At 33.8% G+C, this 20,812-nt stretch overlaps 1 protein-coding gene across 1 annotated transcript in view; it reads left to right on the plus strand.

Annotated features, from left to right (window-relative positions):
- Window positions 1-20,812, plus strand: part of ATM (ATM serine/threonine kinase) — an 84,792-nt gene that overhangs the window by 37,804 nt on the left and 26,176 nt on the right. Inside the window, exons 32-47 of the mRNA XM_085309060.1 lie at window positions 158-290; window positions 2,857-2,952; window positions 4,072-4,243; window positions 4,679-4,820; window positions 5,547-5,723; window positions 6,169-6,346; window positions 9,456-9,543; window positions 9,910-10,065; window positions 11,064-11,172; window positions 11,984-12,072; window positions 12,168-12,270; window positions 13,333-13,481; window positions 15,022-15,126; window positions 15,643-15,762; window positions 17,414-17,648; window positions 19,532-19,699. Of these exons, the coding sequence (XP_085165186.1) occupies window positions 158-290; window positions 2,857-2,952; window positions 4,072-4,243; window positions 4,679-4,820; window positions 5,547-5,723; window positions 6,169-6,346; window positions 9,456-9,543; window positions 9,910-10,065; window positions 11,064-11,172; window positions 11,984-12,072; window positions 12,168-12,270; window positions 13,333-13,481; window positions 15,022-15,126; window positions 15,643-15,762; window positions 17,414-17,648; window positions 19,532-19,699 (2,220 nt within the window). The remainder of the gene's footprint in view (window positions 1-157; window positions 291-2,856; window positions 2,953-4,071; window positions 4,244-4,678; window positions 4,821-5,546; window positions 5,724-6,168; window positions 6,347-9,455; window positions 9,544-9,909; window positions 10,066-11,063; window positions 11,173-11,983; window positions 12,073-12,167; window positions 12,271-13,332; window positions 13,482-15,021; window positions 15,127-15,642; window positions 15,763-17,413; window positions 17,649-19,531; window positions 19,700-20,812) is intronic.

A 20,812-nucleotide genomic window follows, 5' to 3' on the forward strand; every position in this document is an offset into this window, starting at 1 on the left:
TATTTTGTTCCTGTTTCAGGAACTGAGATGCTGGTAGGTCTCTATTCTTACCTTGCATCTGTTAATATTCACATTGTGGACTGCAGAGAAGCATGTCTTTTCTTGGAGCCTTTATTTGTATGCTATTGTATGCTTAATAAAAAATATTGTTTTGCAGGAAATTAATCACTTTCTCTCAGTTAGTGTCTGTGATTCACTGCCCTTAACACGGCTTGAAGGACTGTATGATTTACGCAAACAATTGGAACAATATAAAGATCAGATGAAGGATCTCCTGAAATATTTCCAGGGTACAGACATCTGTTTTGTTTTGGTTTTTTTCTGTCTTGTTTTAGATGTATAGGCATATAACCCGGTTCTAATTTAGCATTGAATGTTTTCTTTTTTTTTTTTTATGTTCAGCAATGTAACCATATTACAACTTCTAACACATAACAGAATGCTATGTATTATTGATGCAAAATCTGAAATATCTCTTACAGAGCATATTATAAATATTGTAAAACGTGTTACCTGACAGAGATGATAAAATATCCTTCTAGTTTTTGGAATGGGAGATGTGTATGACTGTGAATGACTAGAATATGTATAATATGTTATGTAAGTGCTTTACAGCTACTTAATGAGTTTCCCTGTACATGAATCTTTCTTAAATATTATGAAGCTAGATTCTGTTAAAGGTACAGTATGTTCAGAAGTCAACCTCACAGAAGTTTGAAAATGTTAGGATTTAGTTTATGTGAACCTCATCACATGCCAGTGTTCTTTTCCTACTGTTTTCACTCATTAGTCCAGACCCAGTTCCTTCYTCTTCTGGTTTTCAGATGCTTGTAGCAGACTATTTCACTTTTCTATGTCAGGACTTCATCTGCTTGTGTTACTGAATGACTGGAGGATAAAAAGAGCTGGTTGTAATTCACTGTAAATAAGTAAAAGTAAAACATGGGAAGAATAGTAGTCTGTCATAAGGTCGTGGTGTAAGTGCATTATGTCCCCATATCTGAAGTATTATTTGCAATTTTAATCTGAAAATTCTACTTGAAAAGAAGAAGAGTAAAATGACAACAAGCCTGCATGCAACAACTTCCATTAGAGGAGTGCCTGAATAATCTAGGCCTTGTAAGCTTGGAAAAGAGATAGAAGGGGAATATATACAGGTTAATGAACTGATGAATGGTATGAGGAAGCTGGACAGGGAGCACTTATCACATTTATCACAGTGCAAGAACCAGTTAAAGTATCTGGCAGCAAGTAAACAACAAGAGAAAGAACATCTGTTTTTCTAACAAAATAAAATTATATCGTGGACCTTACTGTCACTTATTGTGGAGATAAGAAGTATAATGGGCCTTAAAAGGAGTTAGCCCTATCTCATAGATAGTATTAGGTAAGAAGATCTCAGAAATCCTCTGTCTGCTGGTCGGCTGAAACTGAAGAGAAATGCTTAATAGTGCGCTGTCGGAGGCATGGCTCTGTGGGCCTATTGCCTTGGTTGTGCCTTTTATTAAAAATCTCTATTAAACATTTAAAATAACTTTTTTTTTTTCCTGAGTTGACCTGATTGATGCAGGTGTTAAAAATAAGAAAAACATCTAGTCAGTGATAAAAGCTATAAAACTGTAGGCTGAAAGATACATTTAAGAAATAACTACTGCAGTTTGTCCACATGTACATTCATTTTTCCAAAGGCATAGAACAAGCATAAATGCAATTTTAGGTTTCAACTCCAAACATTAGGGCAACAGAGATTTTTCAGAAAAAATATTGCTACATTTTTCTTTTAATTTTTTAGATAGGCAAATCATATTTTTTTCCTAGGCCTTGTTCCTGGGAAGAACAAAACTATTTTGTTTGAAATATTTATTWAAAAAAAAAAAAGACCTCAGGCAGCAAATACACATGGAAATACAGAGCTTATATGTTGTCAAAGAGTTTATGATTTTGCAAAGGTAATTAGGTAAATAAAAACTAGTATTTAAGTAGTAAAAATTGTAATTATAGGCAGTAATAGTCCTACCACTAAATAGTCCACTAAATTTTTATATATTTTTTGAAGTGTAGTGAAGTATATAGACAATCAAGAAACTAGTTTGCAGGCCCCATTAGTTATTCTGTGTGTGTCTGATGCCACTTATACAGACTTTGAAGAATCTACCAAATTGTGACTCAAATCTAAAACACGTATGTTTTTAAAACTAACAGTAGTTTTTATGAATGCCAGACAAGGCTACAAATTACTTTTTCAGGATCCATCAGTATGTTTATGAAATTTGATATATTTTGCATTCCAACTCACAGTTGAGTGAACGATAAAATACTAGGTTTTTCTTTCTTTCAATTTTTATTGGACAATATTTATCTAGTTGCCTTCAAATGTTAAATACAGTTTTTTAGCTGATGCTGAAGGCTGTGAAGTTGCAGGCAGAAAATGTTATTTTGGGGTGTTCCCAGGGATCAGGTTTTGTTCACTGATAATATTAGCCTAAGTGCTATCACTGGAGTGGTGTAGTATGACTTCACTGTGTTTTGAATAATATTGTTGTTTTAATTGATAGTAGTATTTTATATCTATAATTATTTCTACAGCAAAACACTAAAAATAGCATTTGTATGTTCTAGTGATAGGGATTCTTTGGTATAGTCAAAATTGCATGTAGAAATTTTTTCAAGATGTTATGAATAGGAAAAATGAATAATTTTTATTATGAACTGTTTAGTAGCACCTTGCTTCAACATTAGTAATGCATGTTGACATTTATAGRTGCAAGTTATTAAAGCAGCATTTTCTTCTAATACATTCATATTACCAATAACACAATGATGTTTTGTGTGTTTACTTTTCTTTCTGAATGATAGAAAACCCAGAAGACTCTGCAGTAGTGAAGTTGGTGGTGAGCTTACTGCAGCTGTCCAAAATGGCAGTTAACCACACAGGGGAAAAAGTTGTGCTAGGTAAGTTGCTCAGTACCACAGGTGTCCTAGGGCTGTCATTGCAAACTCAGGTTTGTAACTGTGCTCAGTGGTATTTCCCACAGCTGTTTTGCTGTTGCTGCCAGAGGTAACCATCAGGGATATCTGAATGGGTGATACTCTTGTTTTCAGTCACTATATTTTACATCTTTGACTAATAAGATAAATTGTCATCAATTTACATCTTGAGTTCTCCTGCAGGCAATAAAAAGCAGTCATCTATCATTATATGGGTCACCTTATAAGACTGAAAAATAATAAGAAAAAAATGACAAGAACTTTTCTGAAAATTTAGAAGGCATATTTTAGTGAAATTTAAAATAATTGTTGGCCATCTGAAAACATTTTCTCTATTACTAAAATTATTCTCACCATTTATTTACACTGAGCACCTAAATGATGTTTGGTTCAAAGGACCAAAGCAAAAATTCAAATTCTCTCTTTCCCAAATGTTAGATGTCTAAAATATGCAGAAACAGGAGTAATGAGAACATTTGCTGTAATATATTTTTCATYTGAAAGACTAGTAACAGACACTTACAAGTCATGAGCAGCTGCAGCTCCCATTGACTTCAGAATTAACTTCTCCTTGCTCAGCACCTCTGCAATGTTTCAGTCTCTTCTGCATTATGTTTCATTAGATGATTTGTTAAATTTAGTTCATTATGCAACTAAATGAAATTTATTTTATTATGAAACTGTGTTCATGTTTATCGTATGTTTAGGAGATGAACAATGAGTGTCTCTTGTTGCTGTTATTCTGAGCTTTTGCACTTACCYGTTTTTTATAGTTACATTATTTAAGCAAAAATAGAATCTATGTCTGTTTAAACCACAATATCAAGAGCCATAGGCACTTCTAGAAAATTGAGGTAGATGGCAAAAATTGTATTATTTATGAGTCTTATGTTGCAAAACTTGTATAAATGTAATTTTAATTCTAATGCTGCTCAGGTGATTATTTATAAATCTCTGCAGTTTTTAAACCCATAATAATCTCAGTCAAAAAAAAGTTTTTATTAATTGATTAGTCATATTGACTTTTTAGGGTGAGAACATGCTTGAGTGTGCATAAGACTATAACATTACCTGCRTTTGCAGAGGCTGTTGGAAGTTGTTTGGGAGAAATAGGTCCCGTGGATTTCTCCACCATAGCTCTTCAGCATACTGAAAATGTACTGGATTCTAAGGCAGTGTACCTACTTGAAGATAGAAAACTTCAGTGGGTCTTCGTAATGTTAACTCAAATAAATACTGCTTTGACAGATAATTGGTGAGTATGCTTATTTATTTCATTTATGTARTTCAAGGCTTAAGATGAGCCGTTAAACTGTACTAACATCCTTGAAAGAGCATTTGGATCATATCTGTTAATGTCCAACTACGTGCTTCTTCGAAGCTCACATTACTCATCCAGTCAAGCTTAGGTGTTTCGTAGAAATTCTCTAGTTAGGCTCAAGCCAGATAATCTCTTCTGTGCTGTAGTACTAACTTGTGCCTAATACAGAGGATATTAAAGTCATAAATACTGAAGCTTTGCTTTGTAACAAAATATGGGATTGCATATCCCAGTCATGGTAGTTTTCTAATTTGTAGCACACTTTGTTGTTCAATTGTGAAATAATTTGTCTTGTGCTTCTGTGAAAGTGCTATTGAAAATAAAATGTGTTAATGAAATAACATGACACTGTGTATGTTATTCTTTCAGTATTGATGTTAGAGCTGCTGCTGTTTCCTGTTTAAAAAACATTTTAGCCACCAAGTCTGGCAGTGAATTTTGGGAGATCTATAAAAACAAAGCTGATCCCATGTTAATCTATCTGCAGCCTTTCAGAGTGTCTAGGAAGAAGGTACTTCTGATAAGCCTTTTCTATATGACATAAGAGGTTGGGAAAATGAATGGCTAGATATTAAAAAAAACTGAAAATGTTTACAGAGATAGATGTATAAAAAGCAATCATATTTGGAACAGAAAGACGGTTTGGATTCAACAAAATCTATTTCATTTGTTCTTAGGGAGAGCTGGTTTTGGACATAATACTTATCCTAAAAAATAGCCCTAATATTAAAAAAAATGGACAGTAAAGGAACTATTTTGAGGATTGAACTTTTAGCTGTAAATATGCCAGCATTTGAGGCTTCTCACTGTCTCTTAGGAAATTGCCAATTTGACATTAGAAAGCCGTGTGCTTTCATTATTATATGCTTTTTGATTACTTAGTAATCTAATACATACTTTCTCAGGATTCCAGCATCATTTGATGCAAACACATACTGGAAAATGTAAAGTTGAGTAATTGACCATAAACCAGATATTTCCAAATTTTGAAATTTTTGATTTGTAACTTAAAGATAATGTCTAATGTGGCCTTGTTGATAGTACCAGTAAAATTTTATTTTCAATATTTCCAGACTGCCCTGCAAAACTTGATTCATTTGCATTAACAAAGTTTTTGTTGTCATTTAATTCAAGTATAATTGATATTTAATATGTTTTAATCTGCCTAGACTGCAATTTATTTTTTAAGAGCATCTTGCATTTGTTTATATTTGCAATGTGTGTATTTTCCTTCCAGTTGTTTTCAGTACCGTCTAATGATACAGAGCCTCATTCAGAAACTTTGGATGACACTAATCTGTGGATTCCTCTGGGAGAAAGTCATGAGACCTGGATCAAGAGCCTAACCAGTTCAATACTGGACAGTGGAGGTGTGCARAATGAAGTTCTGCAGTTAATGAAGCCACTGTGTGAAGTAAGCCTATATTACATATAAACTTCTGAGCAATGTGATACAAAAGAATACGTGATGACTCATGTTAATATTGAAGTGTGATTTCTGCTATTAAATCACTATTTACTCTTAATAATCATTGAGGTACTGCAGACACCAATAAAATATGTTCTTCAAATATGAGATCTGAGAGATTTGTATAATCATAGTTGAATTTTTTATGCCTACTCTAACTGAATGCCAGTGTAACCTTAGTAATGTTTTACATATTTCATGTTGTTTCTTAAGCAGTAGATGCTTGTTCTGAGTATTCACCAGTTTTGTGTCTGAATTGATACCTTTTTTAGTTTTGTCATAAAGTAAGAAAATGGAGTGACCAGTTAGGCTCTTGAGCATGCTGATAAGCTGAGAAAGAAGAGATTTGGGTTCCTTTTCTTAGCAGCTGCTGTCCATATATATGTTCTAGGTGAAAACAGACTTGTGTCAAACTTTACTTCCATACCTGATTCACGATATCCTTCTTCAAGACTCAGATGAATCTTGGCGAAATCTTTTGTCAGTGCAAATCCAGAAGTTTTTTGCAGCCTGTTGCAGATTTGCCTCATCATCCAGTAGATCTACTACACCACCAAATTCTGATTCAGGTGACATCATATTTTTCTTTCAGCTGAAAGGGGGATTCTAATTGCAAAAAAGTTATCTTCTGACATCAAATGTATGATGCACATTTGTTTTAGGCAGATAGAATTTTAGAAACACACTGTTCATTGTTTTTCTTTGGCGATATCAGTAATTTTGCAGTTATTCATTGGCAGCACCCAAGTACTTTCTCCTGTATAGCTTCTTTCCTTATTCACAACTGAATGTTTATTACTTTCTGAATTCAGATGTGATCCAATGTTGTATGCTGGAAGACTGTGTTTTAGAGTGACAAATTGACAGTTCAGTTCTTCCCATATTTGATTGAATAAAGGCAGTTTTCACCTGGACTTTCCTCTTGAAAAAAGAGACTAACCTTTGCTTGACTTCCTGCCTGATGCTGGATATGATCTCCCTGCACAGTCAAAAGACTTGCTTTACACAAGCAGAGTGGAAGGAAGCTGTAATCCAAAAGAACCGTGACTGAATATGAGTAATGCAGGAGATTCCATTTGAAACAAAGTACGTTCAAATCAAGCCAGCTGGTATCTTTTCAGGTTAGATTGTGGTTGGAGTGAGTACAAGTCTGTGTAAAAGGTAAGATCTTCAGTATTAGACTATGGGAATGGTACACACGCCCACTTTCAGGAGCTGAAATGGATTTGCCTCATTTGTGCTTGTTCCTTACTTAACTCAAATCTAATAACTTCAAGTTAATATTCTTTTTTTCTGCAGTAGGTACTTTGCTTTACCTTTCAGCTCCCTTCTTTTGCAGTGACAAATCACTAAAGAAATGAGTCTGTAAAGTGTCTTGAAGTCTCTTTACAAGCAAATCATACAAGCTCCAAGTTACCAGAGAGGTGAAGGAAGCCTTTGTATTGTGGTTTGTGTTAAGGATGGTATAAATGAGCCTAATGGTATTAGATATGTTTTAAGGTGTGTTTGTAGACACTGGCTAGCCTGGACAGAAAGACTGGACCATATTCTTTCAGATTTCTGGAGTCAGCTGTTCCACAATGAATATATTTGTATTTATGTCCCACTTTGTAGGAAACAAAAGGATCAACAATTTTCTAATCCCTTCCCATAGGCAGCCAGGGAAAGTACCACACAAATACCACTCATATATTCAGAGTAAACCAAAATGTTCCTTAAAAAATATGGAAAGATTTTCTAACTTATATAAACCTCTGGTTAGTTCAGTGAACCAATGAGTGAAAGATAGAAGTCTCTTCAAACATTGTGATTCTATGCCAAAAGTCTAACTGAGGCAATAAGCATTGTAAAGGAAATGTAAAAGCCTTAAATGCAGTTCTTCAGATGAAAAATTTTCCCTGTACTTTGTATAAACAAGTGCATGAAGTAGTGCACAGCTTATTATGTTTGCTTATGGGTAAGCTGGAGATGCAATTGGCAACAGTGCAGAGATACTTTCATTCCAAAGTTGGAATGATAATATCAGCAGTAGCCAAAACAGAATGTTTAAACATCCAGTTACTACCTGTTACTTCAAGGAGAAACTCTTACCTTACCAAAATGGGCAGAAAAATCCTTCTAGAAAGCTGAGATAAATTTTCATTGCAATCCAGGAGAATCCACAGCACGGCAAAGCACAGCAGTTAGAGATGAGAGTTCGATGTTTCTGAATGTTAGTCTTCCTTTTGTTTCAGAAGTTCTACAAACTGGCWGTTAATCTTGGCAATTTAATGCCCTGCCAAAAAAGGCAAACCTACCTGTAAATTGCCAACTGCTTGACAAGAATCAGACACATGAAAATATAGAAATGAAGAATATTGTGAACTTAGTGCGTATCAATCTGGCCAGAACTATGTCTCTATTGCCTATATTTGTAGAAGATCTGTAATTCTTTGAATTAGTCTTTTCAAAATACATGTTCAGTTATTTCTTCTTGGGATTTAGAATTTCTGTCTGATGCCATGAAAAAGTATATGCATGAAAAATTAGGCAGTGTATATGCTTTTTGTTAGCAAGCCTACACAGTTATTGTTTTAGTCATTTGATCTGTAATTCAATACTGAAGAATATTCTTTTTCTTCTGATTCTCTTGGTCAGTGCCTATTTCTTTCCTCAACTCATTAATACTTTTTGGTGCCCAAATATAATTCAGATAAAAATTTTCAGTTATTCATCTGATCAAATTATGAAGGAGGAAGTAGAAATCGCTTTGGGGCATTGACTGTACAGTGGCAACAGAATGGACCTGCCCATTAGAGGTTAAGTCTATATTAGCAAGTAGCGCAGTGCAGTGAGAATGGATCTAGAGACTAAAATGTCATAGTACATCAGGTGCTTAGACTCAGATGTCCCCATTGAATGTATTCAGAGGTAAAGCATGTGGAATATGACTTACAAAGACAGAGTCACTGTTCCTTCTGTAAGTCTTGGATAACAGCAAGCTTTGATTTCCATTTGTTTGAAGACATTAGATGTCCAGGTATTTCTTTGTTAAGAGGCTTTTGGTTTATGTAGAGGAAATTTCTAGTTCTGTATCTTGTTTTAGTATGGTAGTAATTAAACCTCTGCTTATGCTTTCCCTATTTTCTACTTCCTTTTTATCAATTAAAAATGTGCAGAAAAATGATAAAATTACTAATCCACAGTGTCCGAAAGACCAGAATACAATTTGTAGTCATTTGAATTTTTTTTGACCAAGAAGCAAGACATTGACATACAAATTCTTTAAGAATGTGCATGTGTCTAGTRTCTTCTGTATAAGCATATGCACTCTATGAAATCTAAAGTAAAAGCTACTAATCATTGTTTCTGTAGCTTTGGAATATCTTTGTGATTTGAGCTCTGAGTTTTGTGCAACAGTGTTGGATCATCTCTGAATTCCATAAGCAGAAATATCTCAAATTATGAATGAAGAATTTGATAAAACTGCGATATAAACTACCATTATATCACTAATTTCAAATAAGAAGAGGAAATAAAAGTAAGGGATTTTGGATGATCTATTAATTTAGTATGGGAAATGGTGCCCAGGGAGGTTGTTAGTTACTCACTTGAGCACAAGACAGACCTTTTATTTTGCCAGCAAATATATTTTGGTATATATTCATAATGTTCTCTCCTTTGAAATATGTATTTTAGAGCAAGAAACCCAAGTTTTTAGAAGTTTGGATAAAGTGTCTCGACGAACCATGCTTGCTGTTGTTGATTACTTACGAAGACAAAAGAGGTGAATTATATCTTTCCAAAATGTTGCTTTAATTTAATTATGCTTATTCTTCTAAGATCTATTGGTGCTCTGGATTAAGGTAGATAACCATCATAGAGAACATGTCACTTAAAAGAATAAAGATAAAGTAGTGACCTTTTATTTGTTGTAAGCTTGATATGGGTAGCGTTTAAAAGGTTCTAACTATGCCACATGAGTTCTCTAGAAATTTTTTTGTCTGCTAGGCTTTATATGACGGTGGTAGGGGTATTTGGGGATTTAAGATAAAGCCTTTTGCAGGCTAATTTTGTGGTTAGAATTGATTTCTTTTGTTTAATGTCAAAGAGAAGGTCTATTACAGCAATATTAAAATCTTTATCTAATCAGGTCTGTTTCAGGTACAGTTTTTGATGACAGCTTCTGGCTGGATCTGAATTATCTTGAGGTTGCCATAGCAGCACAGTCTTGTGCTGCTCACTTCACAGCCTTGCTCTATGCAGAAATTTACGCTGACAAGATAAATATAGACAAACAGCAGCAAAGGTACAAGGCTTGAGGAATGCAGTTTCTTGATATTTCATCRTAGTGGATCATGTGTGTCTCGGTAGCAGTTTGGAAAGTGGGTGAGAAAAGTCAAGGAAACTTTTTTAAAATGCTCAGGTGCACATACTGACCTTGAAAATGTTTTTACTAGACCTTCAAAGTGATTCCAACCTTACTAGTTTGCTACCTGTGACAAATTCAAAATCATACTACTTTGATTACTAACCAGAATGTGTTCTCAGTACTGTGTATCTTAGAGCAACTTGGTGAAAACTAATGCTTCTGGATACTAAAATGTATTAAATGTCACTTTCTAAAGGGAGCATTTTTCAGATTCTAATTCTGGTAATTATTAGTATGTTATGGTTAAATTATGTCCAAAAATGAATCAAGGGGAGAAAGAAACTACAGAATCATGAACAGGGTTATTCATTTTGAACTTTCATCATTTCATAATCTTCAGTATAGAATGGAGTGATCCATATAAAAGGAACTTTCTTATATAATGCACAATTATCCTTGCCTTCTGGTCTAGGAAGAGCCAAATATAGAACTAGTTTAATAGTATTTTTTGGCCACAAAGGCAGCAAGCATATAACAAAAATATGCTTGTATTGTATATGGTTGTAAGCACAGATATTTTATAGTTCTTTTCATCCTTTCCCAGAAGAGAGCATTTTTGCTTCAAGCATACACAAAAGCACTKGAGCAATTTGATTTAATAAAAGCTAAAGAAGATTACAGATTTGTATGGATTTTTTCCCCCCAAAAGACCCACATGCGTGATGTTGAAATCCCTTGATGTTGATATATTCTCAGTTCGACTGCTCTGCTCTGTCATTCTGGTAGAGGACCATTTTGAATAGCCTGGAGACATGACAGGGCTGATCTTGCTTGTGGTATTATATTGCCCTTACTTTTTAAGTATTACTTCCCTGTTTTCTTARTTCTTTATATGAAATTTCAGTTAGCTTTACCTGTTCAAACATTTCTTGTAGGTCTTCTTTCAAAGCAGCTAAAAGTTTGACGTTTGAGGAAGAAAGTCAAAGAACAACTATTACTATTTTGAATGAAAAAAGTAAAGAAGAAACTGGCATAAGTTTACAGGTATATATTCATGCTTAATAATCTGAAAGCAAACCTTTCTAATATAATTTCAATTAATAGCAGTTTTCATCTGAGCTGAAAGCAGATTCGATTGAACTTCAAAAACTATGTTTAAAAATTTTCCCTGTACTCTATTTGAGAGTGAACTCAGTGGCTTTGATTAACAAGTTAAATTGATTATTTGTTCACTTGAAATGGTAAATGACTGGTAAATTGTAAAACATAGCAAAACAGACTTTGCTGCCCAAAAGAACTGACCTCATCATCACAGCCAGCCAGGTGGGATTCTTATTTTGTCAGAGAGACATTACATTTATTAAAAATGAGTGAGTTGGTATAGCAAGCATTAATAATCAAAATCATAGTAATATAATTTCCTAGAACTCTACTTAATACATAAAATCTGATTCAGTGGCCCTGAGTTATTTCTTTTCATAGTTCATTCTTCCAAAGCTATGTTCAGTTATTTTTAAAGTATATTTCTTAGCTGACCTGTCTAATACTCATTCAGTAATACTATATTTTGCTTTTTGACCAATCTGTGTAGGGGGCAGTGCTGTTTTTCAATATCTTGGTAGAAAAAAATAGTCTAAAGAGTTTGATAGACTTTGATAGATAGAACTGGTTTGATAGATAGAACTTTGTATTTCTTCCTGTGATGATAGCAGGTTTAGGTGTTCCGTGAAGTAAAATTAAACTAGTAACAGTATGTTGTATATAAGGATCTGCATCTATAAACCTATATCCTATATATGTATCTGAGGTGAACTGTTCCAAWAGAGGTGTTTCTTTGTTATGATGTGTGTTCTAGGACCTTCTCATGGACGTATACAGAAGTATAGGAGAACCTGACAGTCTCTATGGCTGTGGTGGAGGAAGAATGTTACAGCCATTAGCACGGTATAATTTATTAATATTCTTATGTTCTTTAAAATCATTGCTTTCATTTATTAGTAAGGAATTTAAATTGAAAACTTCTTTTTAACTTACCACAGGATAAGAACATATGAGCATGAAGCAGTATGGGGAAAAGCCCTTGTAACATATGACCTTGAGACAAGCCTCTCTCCATCTACTCGCCAGGCAGGGATAATAGAGGTAATCTTCTATAATAGGAAATTAATGTAGGAATCAATATCCATCATAATCAGAAACATTTGTAGTAAATGTAAAATTGATTTAGGACTAAAAGAGATATCTTTGGACATCAAGTCTAGTACCTGTGATTATAGGTAACCAAACTGTGTAATGTAAGACAAATCAAGATTCATCCTGAAACCACTAAGATTTCTTGTCCTCTTTAACCCATAATCCACATCTTGGGTCATCAACTTTGTGAAATAATTCAAAATAAATATATTTGATTTTATTCAGAATTTGGATAGYTCATTAAATGGCAGGATGAGAAATGTAGTGTTTTGCCTTCTAATTTTTTAAACCTCTACATTATGGGGACTATCTTACTGGAACTGCAGTATTTCAGATTAAATAAATAAATAGAATTGATGTTGTCTCATTTTGATCATTTACAAATTTGTCACTTTTTGTAGCCTAAAAATGTTTACACCAGTTCTGTAACAACATAGTGCACAGGTAAATGTCCTGTGCCCTGCGTATCTATATTTCTCCTGATTTCATTTTCCCATGATACTTTTCTTACCCTAAATTGTTTAGTATCATTGTCTGACTTTCACTGTATTTCTGCTTCGTAGTGATTGCACACATTAGCTGCATAAGTGATCAAGATTATAAGGTCATCAAGGTCTTCAAATGGAGAGGAGTTTAGAGTTGCAGGAAACATTTTCAAATCCCTGCCAGGGCAAACTGTTCCTTAGGAAGTAAAACCAGTTTTGACTTACTGTCCAGGAATGATGGAATGGAGAAATGTAAACAGATAACTTATTTCAAAAACATCCCAGAAATATTGTTTAAAGAATGACAGCTACGGTAGTAGGGAAACCGTCTTCTGTGGTTGCTGTGGTTAACAGTCTTTTGAAAAGTTTTCATCTTACGTGTTGCAGAGTTTAGAAATAATCTTGATTTTTGCCTTACTTGCAAAGGCTTCTTTGGTACCTAACTAAAAAAAAAAAAAACTTTTAAAGAAACAATTCAGATTATTAAAAGAAGAAAAGCAACTTTCAGTAATTTTGTGAATTACAGGCTTTGCAGAATTTTGGGCTTTGCCATACTCTTTCCACATATTTAAAAGGACTGGAACATGAGAACGCTGAATGGTGTGCAGAACTACAGGAAATACGCTACCAGGCAGCGTGGAGGAATATGCAGTGGGGCCACATCTCTTCAACCAAGTAAACCAACCTGTTTTTTTTCCTAGTTCTTTAAGTGAAAGACAGTGGTTTCAATTCCAAGCAAAAGGAAGGTATCAGAATTTAATTTATATGAAGCAAATCACTTATCTTAGCCATTGAGTTGAAGAGCAATCTGTTTCACATACAGCTGTCTAGTTTGTATCAGTTTATATTATTCTGGAAGCTGTATGCTTTAATTTCTTCTGCTTTTTGTATGTAATTATCTCTTAAATGCCCTCTTAACTGAAATTTTTTATTTTTTGATACAGATAGTAGATGTACCTTAATTAAGTATGGAGGATAGGTACCTTATAACATTCAATTCACAAGCAAATGGGGGAAATATTACTTCTTATTCCATAAGAGGTCATCAAGAGCTGAATAAGAAAATACCAGTTTTGGTTCATAGCTTCTCCCTCATAACAAGTAATCTTTTCTCTTGTGTAGTATTGTATACTTGGCATTAGTTATTTCATATGACTGGCAGAATATAATGTGAAGTCTGTCTCTTCCTAGTGTAGCTTCATCATCACACATTTTAGAAATAAAGAATAGTTTCACTACATTTTGGCAAAAGCAGAAGTTATATCATGGAGTAATTCAATGGCTCCTTCTACAGTAATTTTTAGTAGCCAGGAGGATGGAGGATTTTCTCATAGGCTTTCTACAGAGACATTTCTAAAGGACATGCTCTTGGTGCAGTTCCRTCCTCTTATGCTGCACTGTCTTAAGGTAGTTGATTAGAAGCACCTGGAGGATTTCACAGACATAATATCCTGTTTAAGAGCATGTGTCATGTCACAGTCAGCACAAATGCCAGCTGGCAGAGTCCCCTTGTTCCTGGGTTAAGGGTTAGAGTAGAGACGTGCTAGTCTAAGAGGTTGTAGCTGTGTGTACAAAATCTCATAGACAAATGCAATATTCAGGTTTAATACAGGAGCTGCAAAAAGCAACATATAAGATGAAGAGAGAATGAGATGGCAGCACAGAGAATGGTTAAGGAGAAGAAGAATGAAAAGTGAAAAGGGCATAAAAAAGAAATTTTGATAGGAATGTATACAGCAAATGAGTTTGAACACTTTATTTTTTTGTCCCTCTGATTTTTTTCTCTGTTGTCTCCTTTTAAAAAATATTTCTGAAGTTAAGTATACAAAACTAATTCTAAGCTGAAGAGATGTACGTACATAATACATATCTTTCAGCATAATACTGTTACGATGTCTTTCAATAACTGTTTATTGTRCATTTGGTTTTGTGTCATTTTTACTGTAACCCTGAATGTATTTCTCTAGTATTCCAAACATTTTGATAATTACTATTTTTCTTTGTTTTAAAACAACAGCTTGATTTTATAAAACATTAAATTAAATTTAAATTTTTTAAATTAAAAGCGTTACTTTATTTTTTTTCATCATGCAAAGCAGCAATTCATCCAGCCAGAGAAAAAACTACTGATAAAAATATTTATGATAAAGATAAGATTGACTACTTGGGAGAGAAATATAATTTTCCTTTTACTTTATAATATTTTATTTTTAAGAAGTGAGACAGGAGGACCAGGGTACCATGAATCATTGTATGATGCTCTTCAGTCTTTACGAGATAAGGAATTCTCTGCTTTCTATGACATTCTTAAAGATGCCAGGTAAAAAAGCAACTATGTAAATATTCTGTTGTTAGAGAGAATGTGTGTGTGTGTCTCTGTGTTTATAGTCTCAAGTAATGAATACAATAAATTTGTAGCATTTTGTGTGTTTAAATAAAGATTTATCCATAGAATAAAATTAGTACCTCTGGACTGTAATTTCATTTCTTTTTTATTTTTTTAATTAATGTGGTCTTTTATGCACCTACAGTTTTTGTGTTAATACGTGGTACATATCTTGTAGTATGCATCTCTTTCTTTGCAGCTCACTTAYATAGATTCCAATGCTGACTAGTCTTTTTTAGATCAGCTTTCACATACACTTTGATGTTTTTATACACTTACCATATTCCTGTTTATTGTCAAACTTTTTTTTAACTTTAATGGTAATGCAAAGTAATTCTGAACTCAATAGTTTTGTTACTTAATTTTTGTTCTCTGTATGGAAGTTGTTGTGGGTATTTGGAATTATTTGTGGATATTAAAAAAAATACTATTTTTCTGTTAAATCCACAGAGTGAAGGAAGTGGAAGAGCTGTGCAAAGGCAGTCTCGAGTCTGTGTATTCATTATATCCAACTCTTTGCAGACTACAGATAATTGGAGAGTTGGAAAATATGGGACAGCTATTCACCAGGTATTTCTTTAAGCTGCATTTCATACTTTCTTTGAATTCATAGGCCTCACAGGATCTCTCTCAATTCTTGCTGTCACAAGTTTTTGTTTTGCTTTATAGCACCTTGAGACCAGTCAGTTTTAATAATCTAGTATTGTGCCAAAGTTGTAGTTTTAAAATGTCCAACTTTTAATAATTTTTAGCTGCAGATATTCTCAGCARCTGTTCAGACTCTGCAATTATATTGGCCTTTTTTTTCATTAAATGTCTTCCTATCATACTAAAAAAGCTAGAGACCTTAGAGCGCTACTTAAATTAATAATTCTGGACTCTTTTTGACGTCAAATTCCCAATATTTTCTGTTTTCTGGGAATTTACTTTCTGAATTGTTCTATGAAACATTCAGTGTCTTTATTTGTCTATATTATAGAGTCACTACTAAATCAAGAATCAATATTAGTAATATTTCCTGTTGGTGCTATTTATTTTTTGTTTTCAGAAACTCCAGTATTGTACAAGATACTGTACAAAGCTAACAAGAGAAAAGTTCTTTCCCATACATTTGGAAAAAAAAAAAAAACTTTGGTTGGCATATGCATGTGACAAGTACACAAAAATTTTTTTAAAGCCTAGACAAGGATTCTTGGTAGTCAAGTGTAGCACGCAAATAAAACAACCTCATAAAATATTATTCAAATAACATCTCATACGCAATCTTAAAAGTGATAGAGATTTTGGCTTCACTACTRCTTTGGGAAGGCAGATCCAGATCTTCTTTACTTCCAGACTGTATTTACCCATGGTCTAGTTTTAATCGYTTGGTATTGTGCCAATATTGTAGTTTAAATAATTTTTCTTTCCTTTGAGTTCCCTGATGTACACCAAGACAGCAGTCAAATGTCCTAGCCCTTGCTTTGCTTAAGTAAYTGAGTCATCCTCTTCTAGTTTCCTTTCTAAAATGTTTCCCATTCCCTTTGTCGTCTTTGTAGATCTATTAAAAGTTCTTTCAATTTGAATTCTTCAGCAYGGCCCAGAATTATTATCTGTATTGTGGCTGAATTCTTGATATTGCTTGTTAATCATTGGAAGGTATTTTTGTCTGTAGTGCTGTAACATGGCATTTTTTCTTTCGTAGTTGTATCAGTATTATAGCTTATAGTCATCCTGCAGTCATTTAGCATATCTGGGATTTTATCAACCTTTGCTATTTGCAGTTGATGAACCTTATAACAAAATGATGCATACTAATGAAAAACTACACAGCTACAATGCCACGTTTCTGTATTTTATTTTTATTTTAAACTTTACATAGAATAGAAACATGATTTATTTAATTAAGTAATTATCTCGATCCTCCAATATTTTGTGATATTTTATATGGAAGTGATTCCATTTGCTAATAGATTTTTAATACTATATTTTTTTTATATTTAATCAGGAATGATTACAGTGGAATTGTTCACTCTAGCAATGTTGATCTCTTGATCTTCATGCTTGTTAAAAGGAGAAGYCTACCAGTTCATTCTGGACATTAATCATTGCAGGTTTTTAGGGACTGTGTCTCGTAAATTGTGAACTACTGTGTTAGGTTACTTTTGTTACTCATTTTGTACTAAACAAATATTTAGTGGGAATTAATAACAGATTTTTTTCATTTTGGAAACAACTGCAGATCTGTTACTACACAGCAACTGAATGATATTTATCTGAAATGGCAGAGACAGTCACAGCTTCTCAAGGACAGTGACTTCCGTTTCCAGGAACCTATCATGGCTTTACGCACTGTAATTTTGGAGATCTTGCTTGAAAAGGAGAATGAAAATAACAAAAGAGAATGCATTAAAGATATCCTCACAAAGCATCTAGTGGAGCTCTCTAAATTGGCTAGGACTGCTAAAAATACACAGGTAACAATTTTGGAAAAATCAGCAATGGATGTTTAGATTTTGAGYTTATAAAGAACTTGTTTTCTCGGTAGTGCTAAAAATAAGTATATTCTTGTTTTATTTAGTGAATCAATTATTTGGAGACTAAAGCTGTGCAGAACTTACTCATGAGCCCTATTTGTGGGCATATTTTCTCATTCTTGTTCATAACTGTAAGTCACTGTATGAAGCAGATAGTGTTAAATCAGAAATTTTACCACAAAATGCTCTTTTAGCTTTATCACTTTATTTTGATACAGTGGTGTATTTCCAGCTGTCACTTGCATAAGATTGTTCTAACATTCCAGCTTAGAGTTACAAAAAGAACTCCTTTGTATCTGCATATTTCGTGTTGACTTCAAGGGGTTATATCCTCACAGCACCAAGTATCTCTCTGTTAATGACCTGTTAGGATTCGGAATGACCAGTGGTGTCTGCAGTTGCCAATGCTGAGAACTTCTTTTAGGATCCACCGTTCACCTTGTCTTGTTCCAGCTAGTGCATCAGGAGTAGTATCTCAACCAGAATTATAGAGCAGCACTCTCTTCCTAAAACCTCGGAAGGAAGTAATTTCAGCTAACATTTTACCTGAAAAGTTTATTAATGTTTCACGTATGAGAAAGTGTGTTAAAATTTGATTTCAAAATGTTTCCAATTATTTTCATGAATAATGATGAAATCAGTAAAATAGTTGTCTTGGATTTCCTTGAGAGGTTTACTCAATGCATCCAGAATTTTTCCGTAAATTTATTTATTTATTTTATTTTTTTTGTCTCTTGCCTACGCAGCCACTAATACTGTAGTGATGAGTGTCMTATAGGAGCTTAAACAGGAATTTTTATTTTTTCAGTTTGACTTGTAGTTACGGAAAAAGCTTAAGGTTGAGGTTCTGTATTTTGGGAAGATGAGAAGGTTCTGAGYGTTTCATCCGGTGTGTTTCTGAAACACTGTTGTTCCAGCCTCTTTGGTGCTACAGGCCATATGTGACTTTTGAGGCATACTTCCAGGCCTTATCTGTCTCTCAAACTGTGTGGTGATAATCTTTTCCTTTTGGCACACCAGTAGTTGATGGCATAAGTGTCTGGATGTGGGCAAGTTTCTGAGGAAGCACTAGTTGCAATTAATGGCTTTTCCTTCCTCCACTTTGGTGCTAACACCATCAGTTGAAGGGAGAGGGTGYCATACGGAATCACGATACTGCCCACTAGCTGAAATACTCTAACTTATGTTTTCATTTTAGACTTGCTTACATTTTAATTGTTTATGTTGTGTAAAATGCTTAGTTAGAAGTTTGATTGGTTTGATTGTTAATTGGACAGCTTCTGAAAACACACTTTAGCATCAATCTTTGATGCTGTTATAGAAACAAGTTTGTTCTTTGTGTTATCATGTAGTGATGGAAGATTACAAAATACTGAGAATATCACTTCACCGATGATATGAGTGAAGACAAACAAATTAGCGTATGATGGTGCTATTTTTCTTTTCYTTTTTTTGGTGAGGTCTCTTTTGATGTAGTAGTAATGAATTTATAATTTTAGCTTAGTAATATTGTAGTAGGTAATGATTGTAGAATACCTTAAACCTCTGAGTAATTAAAACTGTTAAATATGGATACTTTATTTTGGGGGTGGTGAAGTTCAGCTTAGGAGCCTATTTTTGTTGCAAGACAGGATTTTCTGCAAGTTCTTCAGAAAAAACTACTTCATCTCTTCCACATAATTCTTAGCATTGGATAGGTTGACTTGAATATGCTGCACAAATAGAGCAAATTAATGATGGAGTTTAAAAACGAAACTTGCCATGAGATATGTGGATTTGACTTAAAGCATTGTTGATGATGATCTTTTTTTTTCCACTTTCAGCTTCCAGAAAGAGCTATGTTTCAGATCAAAGAATGCAATCCAACAGGGTATGGGGTTTCTGAATGGCAGCTAGAAGAGGCTGAAGTTTTCTGGGCTAAAAAAGAAGAGAGTCTTGCACTGAATATTCTTAAAGGGATGATAAAGAAATTAGATGCAGATTGGTTTCAGGTATGTATTATAAAATGTAATAACTTGTAGGAATTAAATTATTTAAAATCCTGTTCTCACTTTCTCAAGTTTTCCTTCAAAAGAAAGTGAAGAGTCTATTTGTAATATTACTAAATCTATTTTGCATTCTAAAAATGACTGAAAGTAAAAAATCCRTATTAGCAAATTTTAGGAGGAGACTTCAAAGTGAATCTGTAAAGGTGGCAGATGTTAGAATTTGTTGCTCATTATTTTATCTTCAGTTCCACCACTGTCAAGTTTATAGATTCTTAAAATCAAATATCATTTCCTTTGATGCTGAAAGGTAATTTGTTTTAAGCAAAACTGTTTAAAAGAGGTGTGTCTTCTTGAACTATACTCATAGTTAAATGAACTAGTAATTGAGCAGGTCTGTTTAAATATACTATGTTGGAAGRTGTAATAGTGTCCATGTTTTTATTATTAGAAGAAGAATATTAAGGTTTTCATCTCTGGTCCTTATTGTGTAAAAAGATTAATGTCAGATAGAGAGAGAATAATATATTTTATACTAAGAAACGTTCCTCCATGGAAAACTTTCCCTGATATCTGTAGGGCATCCTTGTGCAAAGTGGGAGTATGAGTTGGGGCTTCAGTAAGGGTGAAGCTGTATCACAAAGTGTACAGAAATTTCAAGCGGATTTTTGGCTGTGGAGCGTTCCCTGCTGTACCTTATTTTTTTCTGTCTCTTGAATTGGTCCAGTATCAAAAAACACAGATGTGATTCAGAGATGTTGTGTCACATCTGTAAATCTTCCCCCATTTGTAAGCACCTTTGGCTGTGAGTTTTATGTTGTTGTTCTGAAAATGGAGTCTCACTTCAAAGAGCGAAATGTTTTCCTRTTTGCAGGTGTCTCCAGTACTTCCTCATGATTTTCATCCATCAAGTTTCACTTCAGCAGTTRCCTCTGAATCTGAGTTGTATCATCTTTTTGTAAATTTTCTGAAAGATTATACCACTTGATGTAAAGGAAATGCTGCTTTCACATCTCCAATTCAGAATATACAAAGTGAACTAAAAATCCCTCTTTGCTATTTCAGCAGTGGACAACATCAAGTTTCTAAGGAAGAATATAAAGAATAGTTGAGGCATAT

This window comes from Rhea americana, unplaced genomic scaffold, assembly GCF_003343005.1.
Source record: "Rhea americana isolate MKP2758 unplaced genomic scaffold, rheAme1 scaffold_29, whole genome shotgun sequence".
NCBI classification, from domain to species: domain Eukaryota; kingdom Metazoa; phylum Chordata; class Aves; order Rheiformes; family Rheidae; genus Rhea; species Rhea americana.